Source organism: Anolis sagrei, chromosome 1 (assembly GCF_037176765.1).
Source record: "Anolis sagrei isolate rAnoSag1 chromosome 1, rAnoSag1.mat, whole genome shotgun sequence".
In the NCBI taxonomy this organism is placed as follows: domain Eukaryota; kingdom Metazoa; phylum Chordata; class Lepidosauria; order Squamata; family Dactyloidae; genus Anolis; species Anolis sagrei.
Genome location: NC_090021.1, coordinates 63,104,845 through 63,119,559, shown reverse-complemented (window position 1 = coordinate 63,119,559; position 14,715 = coordinate 63,104,845). Strand labels below are relative to the sequence as shown.

At 40.0% G+C, this 14,715-nt stretch overlaps 1 protein-coding gene across 3 annotated transcripts in view; it reads left to right on the top strand.

The window, feature by feature from the left end:
- The window catches only part of SMOC2 (SPARC related modular calcium binding 2), a 182,079-nt gene that overhangs the window by 124,779 nt on the left and 42,585 nt on the right, over positions 1-14,715 (top strand). For 2 of the 3 annotated variants that reach the window (XM_060753764.2, XM_060753762.2), the window contains exons 8-9: positions 1,681-1,870; positions 8,161-8,243. In XM_060753764.2, the coding sequence (XP_060609747.2) occupies positions 1,681-1,870; positions 8,161-8,243 (273 nt within the window). The remainder of the gene's footprint in view (positions 1-1,680; positions 1,871-8,160; positions 8,244-14,715) is intronic. The other variant, XM_060753763.2, reaches the window with a different exon arrangement.

Here is a 14,715-nt window from a genome sequence, read left to right as displayed (position 1 = left end):
GAGAATTTTTAGCCGTTATCCAGATTCCTAAGTATTTCATTTTTGTACAGATTTGAATTCCTGACAGATCCTCCAATATTTTTTGTTTTTCCTTGGACATGTTTTTTGTTAGTATCTTTGTCTTTCCCTTGTTCATTTTAAAACCTGCCACCCTCCCAAATTCTTCGATAACTTTCAGCCAATTTAATATGTTTTCTTTTGGATCTTCCATTATGCATATCAGGTCATCCGCATATGCCCTATATTTATATCTTTGTCTTCCAATATTCAGTCCCTGGAGTTGCTCATTTCCTTTAATGTTTCTCAGTAGTATTTCCAATGACATGATAAAAATGAGTGGTGATAGGGGGCACCCCTGTCTTGTACCTCTCTTAATTGTAATTTCTTTAGATGGTATGCCATTCACCCAAATTGTCGCCTTTTGCTCATTATATATTGCATTAATTGCATTTTGAAAGTTATAGCCAATATCTAATTCTTTAAATATAATTTTGAAAAAATTCCAATTTAGATTGTCGAAAGCCTTCTCGGCGTCAATTGTCATTAGAGCCAATTCTTTTTCGTGATGCGTCTCGTAGTATTCAATTACGTTCAGTATATTTCTTATATTTTCTTTTATATGTCGTTCTGGTAAAAAACCGACTTGATCTTCATCTATCCAGTTCACCAAGAAGGATTTGAGTCTTTCACCTAATATATATGAAAAAAAATTGTAATCCAAATTAAGAAGCGATATGGGTCTATAATTTTTAATATTTGTTTCATCTGTGTTTTCTTTGTGTATAAGTGTTATATTTGCCTTTTTCCAGGTCTCAGGAATGCTCTGATCTGTCATGATCTTATTCATCAAAATTTTCAGATAGGGACTGATCTCCTCCATCATTGTCTTATAGAAGATAGCTGTGAAGCCGTCAGGACCCGGGGCTTTTGACGGTTTCAGCTTTCTTATGGCATTCTGTATTTCTTCCGTTGTTATTTCTTTATTTAAAGTTTCTCTCTGGTGATCAGTTATTTTTTCTAGTTTTTGCCTACCAATATATTCTGTTATCTCCTCTATTCCAGTCAGATCTTCTGCATACAAGTCTTTATAGAACTCGTGGAAATCGTTCCCTATTTCTTGATCCGTTGTGCTTAATTTATATCTCTTATAGTCAGGAAGTTCTCACTAATGTTCAGGTGGAATCTTCTTTCTTGCAACAGAAAATAACCCTCTTTCTTATGACACCCCTTCACATATTTATACATTGCTATCATGCCTCCTATCAGCCTTCTCTTCTGTAGGCTAAACATCCTCAGCAATTTAATATGCTCCTCATAGGGCATGGTCTCCAGACCTATGATCATTTTAGTGGCCATCCCCTGGACACCTTCCAGCTTCTTAATGTCTCTTTTGAACTGTTTTGCAAGGAATTGGACACAGTATTCCAATGAGGTCTAACCAAAGCTGAATAGAGAGGCATCATGGCTTCCCTTGATTTAGAGACTATACTCCTTTTGATGCATCCCAAAATCCCATTGCCTTTTTAGCTGCAGAATCACACTGTTGGCTCATGTTGAACGTGTTGTCCATGTAGACTCCCAAGATCTTTCTCACATGGACTCTTGTCAAGCTGGGCAGCACCCATTCTGTATGTTAGCATTTCATTTTTTTCTGCCTAAGTGTAGTATCTTTCTTCCTAGCAGCTTCATCATGTGACCAAGAACTTCAATCAGCTTTAGAAGAAGCCAAACAACCTCAAAAGGACAATGTGTTCATTCCAGAATGTGCAAATGGTGGCCTTTACAAACCAGTGCAGTGTCATCCTTCCACAGGATACTGTTGGTGTGTCCTTGTTGATACGGGGCGCCCCATACCTGGTACATCAACAAGGTAAGAAATTTGGATGGGTGATGATCATTAGCATTTGAGCATGTTTGATATAAAATGAGCATTTGATTCATGTCCTTAAGAAGTACTAATTAAAAAACAAGTAGGTAAGAATATGGTAGTTATATTGCTAAAAAGCCTTGTGGCTTAAAAAATTACATTTGTAATATTATATTATGTGTTTTAATGAGGAGCCACATGTTGAGCAACCATGACTTTCAGTCAACTGCCAATTTAATTGTTTTTATGTTGAAATATCAAATGAAAAATTTAAGGTGATAATTAACACCAAATGACAGACTATAAAACACATAGCACTACAATATACACTTAATATACACTTAAAATATGATATCTAGATATAAGGTTTTATGATATTGGACTGCTTAATTTATGTGCTTTTCAGGGGGGTTAGACTATGAGCCTGAGCAAGCAGGATCTGGCAACCCCTCTCAAACACTGTAGAAAATGGTGTCCACTGTGGAAGCAGAGCAAACAGCCTCTTCCAGGAAGGGCACAACGTGTGGCCTAGCATGAGGTGAAAATACAGTCCTGAAGACCACAGCTAGGACACCCACCCCAAACCAGACAGTCAGTCACATAATGAAGATGTAGACTTCCAGTAGTGTATCCAGGCCTTGCTTTGAGGCCAATACAGAATGACAGTACAGCTTCCAGAACAGACCAGATCTAATGCCTTTGGTCTGTTAGGCCATGAGCCTGACCAGGCAGAACCTGGATGACCTCTCAATTACAGGGGAAGACCATATGACCTCCTCCAGAATGGCCCCAGCCTGAGGCAACAACAGTCCAAAGGCATGAAACCCAACATGAGGTCTGAACACAGTGGATACCTCCAAATGAAGGCTTTCTAATATACTGGCAAAGGCTATAAAGCTGAACATGAGGCCTAGAACGAAAGAGAGCCCCCCCCCCCACACTTTAATTGCAAGAGGTAAGCCTAATACAAGGCCAAAGTTTAACTCCTAACATGAGGCATGCAATAAAATGTAGGACTCAGTATGTGATAACACAGTTGTTGTTTATTTGTTCAGTCACTTCCGACTCTTTGTGACCTCATGGACCAGCCCACGCCAGAGCTCCCTGTCAGCCGTCACCATCCTCAGCTCCATCAGACTCAAGCCAGTCACTACAGGGATATCATCCATCCATCTTGCCCTTGGTCGGCCCCTCTTCCTGTTTCCTTCCATTTCCTCCAGCATCATTGTCTTCTCTAAGCTTTCCTGTCTTCTCATTATGTGGCTAAAGTACTTCATCTTTGCCTCTAATATCCTTCCCTCCAGTGAGCAGTCGAGCTTTATTTCCTGAAGTATGGACTGGTTGGATCTTCTTGCGGTCCAAGGCACTCTCAGAATTTTCTTCCAACACCACAGTTCAAAAGTATCTCTCTTCCTTCACTCAGCCTTCCGTATGGCCCAGCTCTCACATCAATAGGTCACTATGAGGAATACCATTGCTTTTACTATCCAGAGCTTCATTAATGCCTTTAATGTGCCTTTCTCGGGCTGAGAGATTATGACTCCCTCCAGACAGCAATTCATTAAGCGTTATTTTAAAGGAAGGCGTTGTCTGCAACCTTCCTCTGTGGCCAAGAAATCGGGACTGGAGAGTGAGAGAGTGAGACTCACCCAGGCAACAATTTATTAAGAGTTTATTCTAAAAGAAGGGAAGGCAAACCTCTACTACAGGATGGGCCTTCTTTGAAGCAACCCAGGAGGGGAAGTCTGCTTACTGCAGCCACCCAAACCTCCAGCTCTTATGCACTGCTGGAAAATCCCTGCCAATAAATGCCAAGGGCAGAAGCTGTCCAAATTGTACGGTGAATCCCTGGGTAATCTGGCACAAAAGGAAATGCAATTTACCACAGAGTTTTGATGTGTGGACAGCTAGGTCAAGCTGGATGGAGTCTGATTTTATTATTATTATTTATTTACAGTATTTATTTTCCGCCCTTCTCACCCTGCAGGAGATTCAGGGTGGATTACAGTGTACATATACATTGCAAACATTCAATGCCATAGACACACAACATATATAGACAGACACACATAAGCTATTTAACTTTTCAGCTTTCATGAGGGTATTCTGGCCACCAGGGGAGCTGTCGCTTCACCATACATTTGAGACACTGATGGAGTACTTCCTCATTCTAGGGTGCTCCCATGTTGTATCCGGATTATTCTGGATTATTTTGGCAAGTTTAAAGGTAGCCTAGGTCTTAATACTACTAAGTAGGGCTGGGCGGTTTCGTTTCGTTAATTCGTAATTCGTTAAAATTCGTTTTTTGTTAACGAAGCGATAACGAACCATTCTGGAGCAACTTAAAAATGAAACGAATTTTTCAATTCGTTTCGTAAATGCTTCATATTTTGTTATGTATTCGTTTCGTTATCGGTTTGAGGTCGTTTCGTTATTATTTCCGCATGTCTGGGGCAAGTTTTATAGTTGTTTTTTGTTTAATTAGTGAAAAAAAATTATAATATCACACCAACAGTCAACAACAGAGGGAGAGGGAAGCTTCAGAAGTTTTTTTAGCATATTGCGCGATCGCGGCCGCCATTAACGAATCGATTCGTTATTGTTTCGTTATTGTTTTGTAATTTTTTTACCATTGACGAAATTTCGTAAATATCGAACTTTTTTTAAGGAAAATTTCGGAATTCTTTTAAATATCGAAACGCAAAAAACCCCAAAAAATGAATTGATTTTAGAAACAAATTTTTCCGTTGTTACCCAGGCCTACTACTAAGCCATGGGCCAGTTGTGGGTAACCATAGAAAATCATTCTGTTAACTTCACTAAACTTATGGTCTTGCCAAGTAAATTGGGGGAAGCTTGTGTGCTTCCTTGGGCTTACTGGAAGCAAGGTGAGATTGGAATGTAATTGTTAAATAAGTAAAACTAGCCTTCAACAATATACTTGTGTATCAATGTTAAATCAACATGCTTTTAGAACAGAAGAATGAATACATATGTCAGCTTACCTCATTATGTGTGTGTCTGGCCTTGTGCAAATCACCACCTCTCTACCTCTGTTCCCCTCTGCAAAACTGGAGTAATGTTGATAGGGCTAAAGCAAGAAGAAACATGACTGTAAAGCACTCTGTATAGCAAACAAAACAAAACAATCTCGAAAATGGGAAAGAACAATATCTAAGAGCCTGGTAAGGAAAAAAAGCAGGGAAAGCAAAGCTGCCAGTATCCATGTAAGAAAAAATATATAGTCTTGGAGAGGTTTCCATTATTTTTTAGAAACAGCAGTCTCCACAGCCCATTTTCACATGATTAACTTCAATAGAGCAACAGGGTTGGCACCAGTAGAAAGAAAAAAATGTATTTTTAACATGTTGTTAAATAGTAAGTTGGAAGTTCATGAATTTCAGTGGAGCCAAAAACACGATAAAGCATTGTGAGTTTTGTTTAGCAGAAACAGACAGAGAAAGTATCACCTTCCAAGGGAAACAATGTGGGCTTGGCTTTTCTAGGAATGCTCATATGGAAGCTCACTAGAAGCCAAAGCAGCATGTTTAGCTTGACGCAGGAAGAAATGGTAATTTTTCCTTGTGCAAAACAGTATTTTGGGAGAGTAAATTCTCGAAAACCAAATAGCCATTCCTTCTTTGAGATTATTTTCTGCCTTTCACTAATGGAATGACTGCAACTCAGTTGCAGAACAGATACTTATGTTACAGAAGGTCTGTTGTTCAATCTGCAACACCTCCAGGTACATCTAATAAATAATATGAAGTCCTGGTGAGCCATTGTCCATTGGTGGAAATAATGCTGAATTAGAGGATACTGGTTCAGGTTTGATGGCATATCCATTTCTGATGCTAAGTGGGTCTAGCTCTGATGAGAATCACATGAATGATGCTAGAACCTTCTAAAAAGGGGGGGGGGGTAGAATTAATAAATTCATATCTCTTTGCTAATTGTTTTTGGTGGTAAAGATGTAGTCTTTTTCTGTACTACAGTAAAATCTACACTGTGTCTGGATATAGTAAAACAACAGGAGAAATTATAAGCATCAAATTCTGTTTGCAGCAGGGAAACTGGAGGCAGAGGGAGAAGGATGAAGAATGCCGAGGGTAGTATCAGATTAATCTGAGATCAGGCTGCATGCCAGATGCTACATTAGTAAACCCAGTTCAAAGATTTCTCTTTCATTCTTTACTTGGTCGATGAAAAGAGGTCACGTATCAGCAATCACTACCCACTTCATCCAGAGCTTTCCATCAAAACAGCTTCTGTTCTCCTTACTCGAAAGGTGTCTCTTTCACCCACAAAACACATACTCACCTGAGCATGAAATTGCATTGCACCTTCATGGAGCAGCTTGTATCTGATGGGCAACGGGCCAATCCCAGAAATGTTAATTTCCCTCAGACAATGAGAAGGTGAATCAAACACTAGAGGCGGTGATCATTTCTTTCATTTTAGTCATTCTTTATTCTCCTGGTTTGCATAGTATCAAACACTATCATTTGTTATGGTTGCTTTGAAAGTCACTGCCCCCCATGAAAACACATGCATACACATTTTTAAAAAATTACTATTATTTCAAACTGCAGGGGAAATTTAAAAGCTGTTTCCATATACTTTCAAATTATGTGTTGACCATGTGAATTTCATAGGGTTTTCTTAGGACCTCATTACATTGATGAGGTCCAACATTCTGCTTTGCCAGCCTCTGTGGTGAATCAGGGGGCGGCGGGGCAATCCCAGGACCCCATCTCACCACCAGCTGATGCTTCATCATCATACAAGGAGAAGCGTCACCACATGACTTCCCCCCATGGTAGCCCTGCTGTTTCAAATGGAACATGAGGAGGCTCCCTGTATTGGTGGTGCAGTGTCATAATACACTTCTGCCCCAGTTGACCCACAGAGCACCTCCGGAATTGAGGCTATGACATGTGATAGATGGCATGGGGCTCTGTGGGTTAACTGGGGCAGAAGCATCCTAGGTCACTGAATTTTCATCATGTGATGAAGTTGCTAGGCAAGAAATACCCAGAAGTGGTTTTGCCATTTTCTTTTTCTGAAATATAGATCACAGTTTTCAAGTACCACTCAGAATTTACCCTGCTTAGATTCCTTGATCAGATAGGATCTGATTTCATTTAGGCGGTCTTCTATTGAACTACTAAGGAAACCTAGCTTAGCTTGGTATTGGGTGTGCATAAACTGGTATGATGGGTTACTTATTTGTATCTATTCTAAAAATAAAATTTCATTATGATATGTCACAATATATATTCTGGCAATCTGGTATAGAGATAATAGTAATTTATACTTGTAAACATTACAGTAAAAATACTAGGTTTGTATCATTTGTAGATAACTAGAGTAATAGAATAAAATCCAGAATAGCAACAATACTTGGATCTTACAGGAGACCCAGTGAAATTGGATTTGAGAAATTAGGATTAATGTAGTGCACTTACTTCTCCTCTAATCATTACTGTGAATCCAACCAACAGGTATCAAGGCTGGAAAGGGAGTGGTTAGAAAAAATGATGGATCTGGGTGTCTGGATTTGTGTTAAACAGCTGATAATAAAGAAAAAAACAGGACTTCTCCTAAGAAAACTGTATGAAAGAGCTTGGTATGGACTTCATCACATTGATGGTCCCCCATGCCTTCGTAGTGAATTGCCTGGGCATCGGGGTAATCCCAGTGCCCTGCATCCTGCACGGACGGCAGTAATACTTCCCCATCACGCATGGGGAAGTATTGCTGCGCAGTAGCCCCATTGTTAACCCCATTGTTCCTATTGGAAAACAGGGAGGTTACCCTATTGTCGGCTCAGCGTCCTAGGACATTGTCACCCAATTGAGCAACAGAGCCCTGTTGTAAGTGAGGGTACATTGTGTGATGGTCAGTGTGGGGCTCTGTCACTCAACTGAGGCAGAGGCATCCTAGGATACTAAAAATTACTTGTGTGCTGAGGTCCACAGATCAGTTGTCCATCACTTGACAAGTCAGAGAAAACTATCAGAGAAACTTATTAAACCATACAAGCACTTTTGAAAGCAGTTTTCTGAAAAGGCACAGCAATTCTTATTTCAGGCATGAATTATAATTAAATACATTGGGGTTGACTGGATAGTCTTTGTGGTTCTTCCCACTCTATGATTCCAAGCATTTGCTTAAAATTGTTGGTTTTGCATTGATAGCTATGACTTTAGAGAAGTGCTATGAAAATGATACAATTTAAAATTAAATTGCCATTATCTTATTGTCTTTTTTTATCAACGTTTTCCCTTCAGATATGAACAACCCAAGTGTAATAACAGTGCCAGAGCTCATCCAAGCAAAACAAAAGATTTGTTCAAAGGGCGCCAGCTTCAAGGTCAGTATATAATTAATGATGTTTAGCTAGGGTGTTTATTCGCTGAATTAACCTGGGGAGAGATGCTGTTATCTGGGGCCACAACAAAAAATGTTTGGAATATCACTGTTGATTTTTTCAGTTTGAACACTTTCACAAATTCTGATGAATGCAAATTGAGGACATTGATCTACTCTTTTGGAAATCAAATGGATATTAGCAGTTAGTAGTAACGGTGCATAATCTGTATTTTACTGAATTTATGTACTTTAACATCTATGCTAGTGATCCTCCAAAAAGAACGAGGAACATAAATAATATCCTTGGGGGCCTACATGCACATTTTATGTTCTTTTCAGGCGCAGAAAATATTTTCTGTCATTATTACAGTGTCAGTGAGAATTAGTTTTGCATTCAAAAGAAGTAAATGTCTGCAGTTCTTGTTACAAGATAACAAGTCCATGATTAACTGTCAGATATTTAAACAACTGGTTTCCAATGCAACCAGAATGCAAGAACAGTACAATTTGAATTTCCCATGCCATTATTTTTTGTTGTTGTTGGGAATTGAGTTTTAACTGAGGGGAATGTTGTTGTTCATTCATTCAGTCATCTCCGACTCTTCGTGACCTCATGGACCAGCCCACGCCAGAGCTCCCTGTCGGCCGTCACCACCCCCAGCTCCTTCAGGGTCAGTCCAGTCACTTCAAGTATGCCATCCATCCATCTTGCCCTTGGTCGGCCCCTCTGCCTTTTTCCTTCCACTTTTCCCAGCATAATTGTCTTCTCTAGGCTTTGCTGTCTCCTCATGATGTGGCCAAAGTACTTCAACTTTGTCTCTAGTATCCTTGCCTCCAGTGAGCAGCCGGGCTTTATTTCCTGGAGGATGGACTGGTTGGATCTTCTCGCAGTCCAAGGCACTCTCAGAACTTTCCTCCAGCACCACAGTTCAAAAGTATCTATCTTCCTTCGCTCAGCCTTCCCTAAGATCCAGCTCTCACATCCGTAGGTGACTACAGGGAATACCATGGCTTTGACTAGGCAGATCTTTGTTGCCAATGTGATGTCTCTACTCTTTACTATTTTATCGAGATTGGACATTGCTCTCCTCCCAAGAAGTAAGCATCTTCTGATTTCCTGGCCACAGTCTGCATCTGCAGTAATCTTTGCACCTAGAAATACAAAGTCTGTCACGGCCTCCACGATTTCTCCCTCTATTTTCCAGTTGTCAATCATTCTTGTTGCCATAATCTTGGTTTTTTTTATGTTGAGCTGCAACCCGGCTTTTGCACTTTCTTCTTTCACCTTGATTAGAAGGCTCCTCAGCTCCTCCTCGCTTTTGGCCATCAGAGTGGTGTCATCTGCATATCTGAGGTTGTTAATGTTTCTTCCAGCAATTTTTACCCCAGCCTTGCACTCATCAAGCCCCGCACATCGCATGATGTGTTCTGCATACACGTTAGAAAGGTTGGGTGAGAGTATGCAGCCTTGCCGTATGCCTTTCCCAATCTTGAACCAGTCTGTTGTTCCGTGGTCAGTTCTGACTGTTGCTACTTGGTCCTTGTACAGATTCCTCAGGAGAGAGACAAGGTGGCTTGGGATGCCCATCCTACTAAGAACTTCCCACAATTTATTATGATCCACACAGTCAAAGGCTTTAGAATAGTCAATGAAGCAAAAATAGATGTTTTTCTGAAACTCCCTGCCTTTCTCCATTGTCCAGCGGATATTGGCAATCTGGTCTCTCGTTCCTCTGCCTTTTCTAAACCCAGCCTGATCATCTGGCAACTCTCGCTCCATGTATTGCTGAAGTCTTCCTTGCAGGATTTTGAGCATTACCTTACTGGCATGAGAAATAAGGGCCACTGTACGGAAGTTGGAGCAGTCTTTCGCATTACCCTTTTTTGGGTATGGGGATATAAGTTGATTTTTTCCAGTCTGATGGCCATTCTTGTGTTTTCCATATTTGCTGGCATATGACATGCATCACCTTGACAGCATCATCTTTTAAGATTTTAAACAGTTCAGCTGGGATCCTGTCGTCTCCTGCTGCCTTGTTGTTAGCAATGCTTCTCAAGGCCCATTCAACCTCACTCCTCAGGATGTCTGGTTCTAATTCATTCACCACACCGTCAAAACTATCCTCGATATTATTATCCTTCCTATACAGATCTTCTGTATAGTCTCGCCACCTTCTCTTGATCTCTTCAGCTTCTGTTAGGTCTCTGCCATCTTTGTTTCTTATCATACCCATTTTTGCCTGAAATTTACCTCCAATGTTTCTAATTTTCTGGAAGAGGTCTCTTGTCCTTCCTATTCTGTTGTCTTCTCCCACTTCCATGCATTGCTTATTTAAAAATAGTTCCTTATCTCTTCTGGCTAACTTCTGGAATTGCACATTTAACTGGGCATATCTCCCCTTATCACTGTTTCCTTTTGCTTTCCTCCTTTCTTGGGCTACTTCCAGTGTCTCAGCAGACAACCATTTTGCCTTCTTGGTTTTCTTTTTCTTTGGGACGTACTTTGTTGTAACTGAGGGGAATAGAGGGCTTCTTTTAAAAAGAGTGTTTTTTAATGCAGTAATATGATTTTATTTGTTCCTTTTAACTCCTTTTTAAAGTAATAGTAATAAAGGTCTTAGCTTTGGGAAGGGAGACAAACCACCTCCTGATAGTGGATTGGATTCACCTTTGACAAAAGAGGCATGACCAACTTCCAACTCCTAAACTGGCAATTACAGAAGGTTGGTGTTGAAAGTTGGCATGGTGGAAGTTTTAGGTGAGAAAGCTCTCATAAAATTGCACTGGGTTACTTAAATCAACGTTTAATTAATTTTCTCCCTGACCCATATCTATGCAAGATCTAGTTGAGCTAGTTGAATAAATTGTAGATGGTGAAAAAACTTTAGAGTGGCCTCCTTTCCAGAAATAAATCCCAACAAATATCTAGAATTCCTTAATATTGACCTTCATATGATGGTGTAAGAAGCTGCCAAATTTCTCACTACCCTTCACCCATCCTGATATTTTGGTATAGGCATTTTACGAGTAGAGCAGTCATAATGATGTAACCACATTAAAAAATGCTTTGCCAAAGACATGATTAGCGAAAGTTTTCCAAGCTCTCTGTTCCTGCCTAGTAATTTCTTTGGGGTTTAGACTCTAAGCTTCAGAAGGACAATGCTTATTTAAATGCTGCACTTCTGTACTTGCACTACAATTATTATCAGCCCATGCCCTAACCACTGCCGCAATATGAACTCATAATTGCTAAGAAGTGGTGAATGGAACATGAATCTGAAATTCTCTAATTTATGTTGCTTCCCCTTAGCAACATCTGGCTTGTAGGTCTTTCATGCTTGTTGTGGTAGGGCATTATGCCCATTAGTTACATGTTTATGCACTGTTTTATACTCATGGAGACAGAGACATAGGACCTCATCACACTAGAGAATAAATCCACTTTAAATCTGGTTACTGCCTCCTGCAGAATTCTGGGGTTTGTAGTTTAGGGAAGAGCCTTTAACAGCCTCATGAAACTAAAAATCCCATAATTCTGCAGGAGGCAGAAACCAGATTTAAAGTGGATCCATTCTCTAGTGGGGTGAAGTTAAAACAGAGATCTTGGAGGTTTCTCAGACACAAAGTCACCATACGTCAAAGTCCACTTGATGGGAAATAAAAACAAAATCCCTTCAAACTGATCTTAAGGATTTTTTCAAGATAATGTAACAGAATATTCTAATATTTAAACATAAACATCTAGTGTCACAGACCTCACAGTTTATATGTCACACCTCTGTTCAAAATACATAAATGTTTTAAAGTTGTTATCGTTTTTTATTTTGTTGTAGATCTGTTTACTTGCTTTTATTTATACACCACCATACAATAGAAAAATGCACAGAACTTTAAGAGATATTAATTACTAATGCAGGACCATAAGCATATCAATAGTGTCCTTTTCTGGAAAAAAAAACTAATTTATTTCTGACATAATGTGTAAGTTTATTATTTCGTGTCAAAAACATTGCATAATAAATACGTTTAAAACTGATAACATAAAAGGATGACAAGTAGCTAAATAGTTTTAGACCAAAAATGGGCAACAGTTACTGCATTGTCTGTAGCTTTAAACAGTTCTTCCTCTGTGCATCAGGCAGGACATTGTGAGCAAGCATACAGATGCGGAGTTGTTTGTTCTGCTCCAAAGTCGCAAAAGGTGGAGGATTCTTCTAGGTAGTGCCCTTCTGCCAGGTTGTCTTTTGATCTACCAACTCCACTTCTGTCTCTGTTCATGGACTTCCAAGTTGCCCATTTTTGGTTTGCCCCTGGAGGAAGACCCTTGTGGGGGACCATCTAATTGGAATTGGCTGATTAGGCTGTCCACAGGGGTATTCTTGCTGTTGCTGGCAGAACATTTAGAGAAGTGGTGGTTCTCATGAAACTTTTCCATGATTTAAGGCTACTGGGAGGAGGCTGATAGCCATACAGTGTGTGGCTTTCACAGTGTTCAGCATTATTTCTCTCACAATTGGCATCAACTTCCCATTGCTCATTTGGGGGGGGGGGGCAATGCCAGCTAACTTATAGAGTCTATCAGCAGGTGTAGGTTTAAGACATCTTGTGATTATTCGACATGTCTTTCTAGTGCTATATTCACCTGCTTCATGTCAGACGGTAGGCACACTCAGCAGTTGAGTAAGGCAAGGCCAAGGCTGATGTTCTTATTAATTTTGGGTCTGCACTCCATGCACTATTAGTAAGTTTCCGCAGGATGTTATTACATGCAGCTACTTTGTGCTTCATGTTCTCACATTGTTTCCTAAATGCTAGTGTTCGACACCGAAATATTTAGGGTGGGAACACTGTTCAAGCTCTTGGACTTCCCAGCTAACTTTCAGTTTCCTTTTGGCTTCACGATTACATAGATGGAAAGCACACTCTTGTGTCTTGGCAGAGTTAGGCTTCAGTCAGACACGATTATCTTTATAATAATTGGAGAGATCTTTCAGGACATTACTAAGTTGGTTTTCAACTGTTTCAAAGTCTTTTGCTTGTGTTGTGAGGCCAAGGTCATCAGCGTATATAAACCTCTATGTGAGTGGTAGTTGTGACTGTTCGTTAATAAATATGTTAAACAAGGTTGGTCCAAGAACTCTGCCTTGAGGTATACCATTCTTGTGCCTCCTCAATCTACTTTTCCTGGCCTGGAACTACACATATTATTTTCATAATACATAAGTGATTTCTTGATATTTGGGCATGTGTGACACACATGTATGTACATTCATAGCCATTTCTGCATGGGATGGGACCGGTATCACATTAGAGCTGGAAGAGTAAGCAAAGGGTATGCATCCCATCTGAAATCCTGTGGCTGCCTCCTGCAGAATTCATAGAATCATAGATTTGGAAGAGGCCTCATGGGATATCCAGTCCAACCCCCTGACAAAAAGCAGGACAATCACGTTCAAAGTACTCCCAGCAGATAGCCATCCAGCCTCTGTTTAAAAGCATCCATAGAAGGAGCCTCCACCACACTTTGAGGTAGAGGGTTGCATTGTTGAACAGCTATCACATTTAGGAAGTTCTTCCTAATGTTCAAGTGGAGTCACCATTCCTGTAGTTTGAAGCCATTGCTCTGTGTCCAAGTCTCTGGGGCTTGTAGTTTAGTGAGATCCAGGACCTCTCTGGCTGAGCTGTTTAAAGGCTCCTCCCCCTAAACTACAAGTCTCTTTGCCTACTCTTTCAGCTCTAGTGTGATAATGCATTTGGGAAATGATCCAACTAAGTGCACATCCAAATATACAACTAAGTGGATAACTAAATGCTTATCTGTGGCCAGATGGGCATCTGCACATGATGACCTTCTTTGTGGACAGTGGTGCCATGTTTGCAAATTCTGCCTTGGCAAATTTGAACTGGATGCAGAGAAAAATATCCAATGTTTTCTGAGGATGAATATATTCATGTGTAAGACTTCAATAGGGCCAGAGTTACTGGGTTTAAGCAGCACAAATATTGATATGCTAGCCAGAATCCAGTTGGGTATTTAAACTCAAATTCACTGCTCCTACTGGAAGCAACTCTCTAAACCTACACTCAAAAGGACTCTCCAACCCACTAGTTGAAGAGGTAGGCACAGCCAGGTAATATCAACACTTGCTGAATCTCCCTCCTTTTCACAACCATTAAAGGTACAGGAAATTTCTTTCATTTTTATCCTGGCAACCTTATGGCATCACATTTGGGGTCCTTGGGATATTTAAAAAAGTAATGCAAGGATATAAAGATTATTCTTAACTTTGACATTGAAAATGGGAGAAGGAGAGATTAACAAATATTAAATTCTTTTGTAATCATGTTTATAAATTGTAAATGATTATGTTTATATCTGATCACACATTGCTTATGGTAACTTATCTGACGGTTAATTGCTGAAATCTTTCTCTGGGTTCTGAATACAAAACAGAGAGAAGGGCCTCATTAGT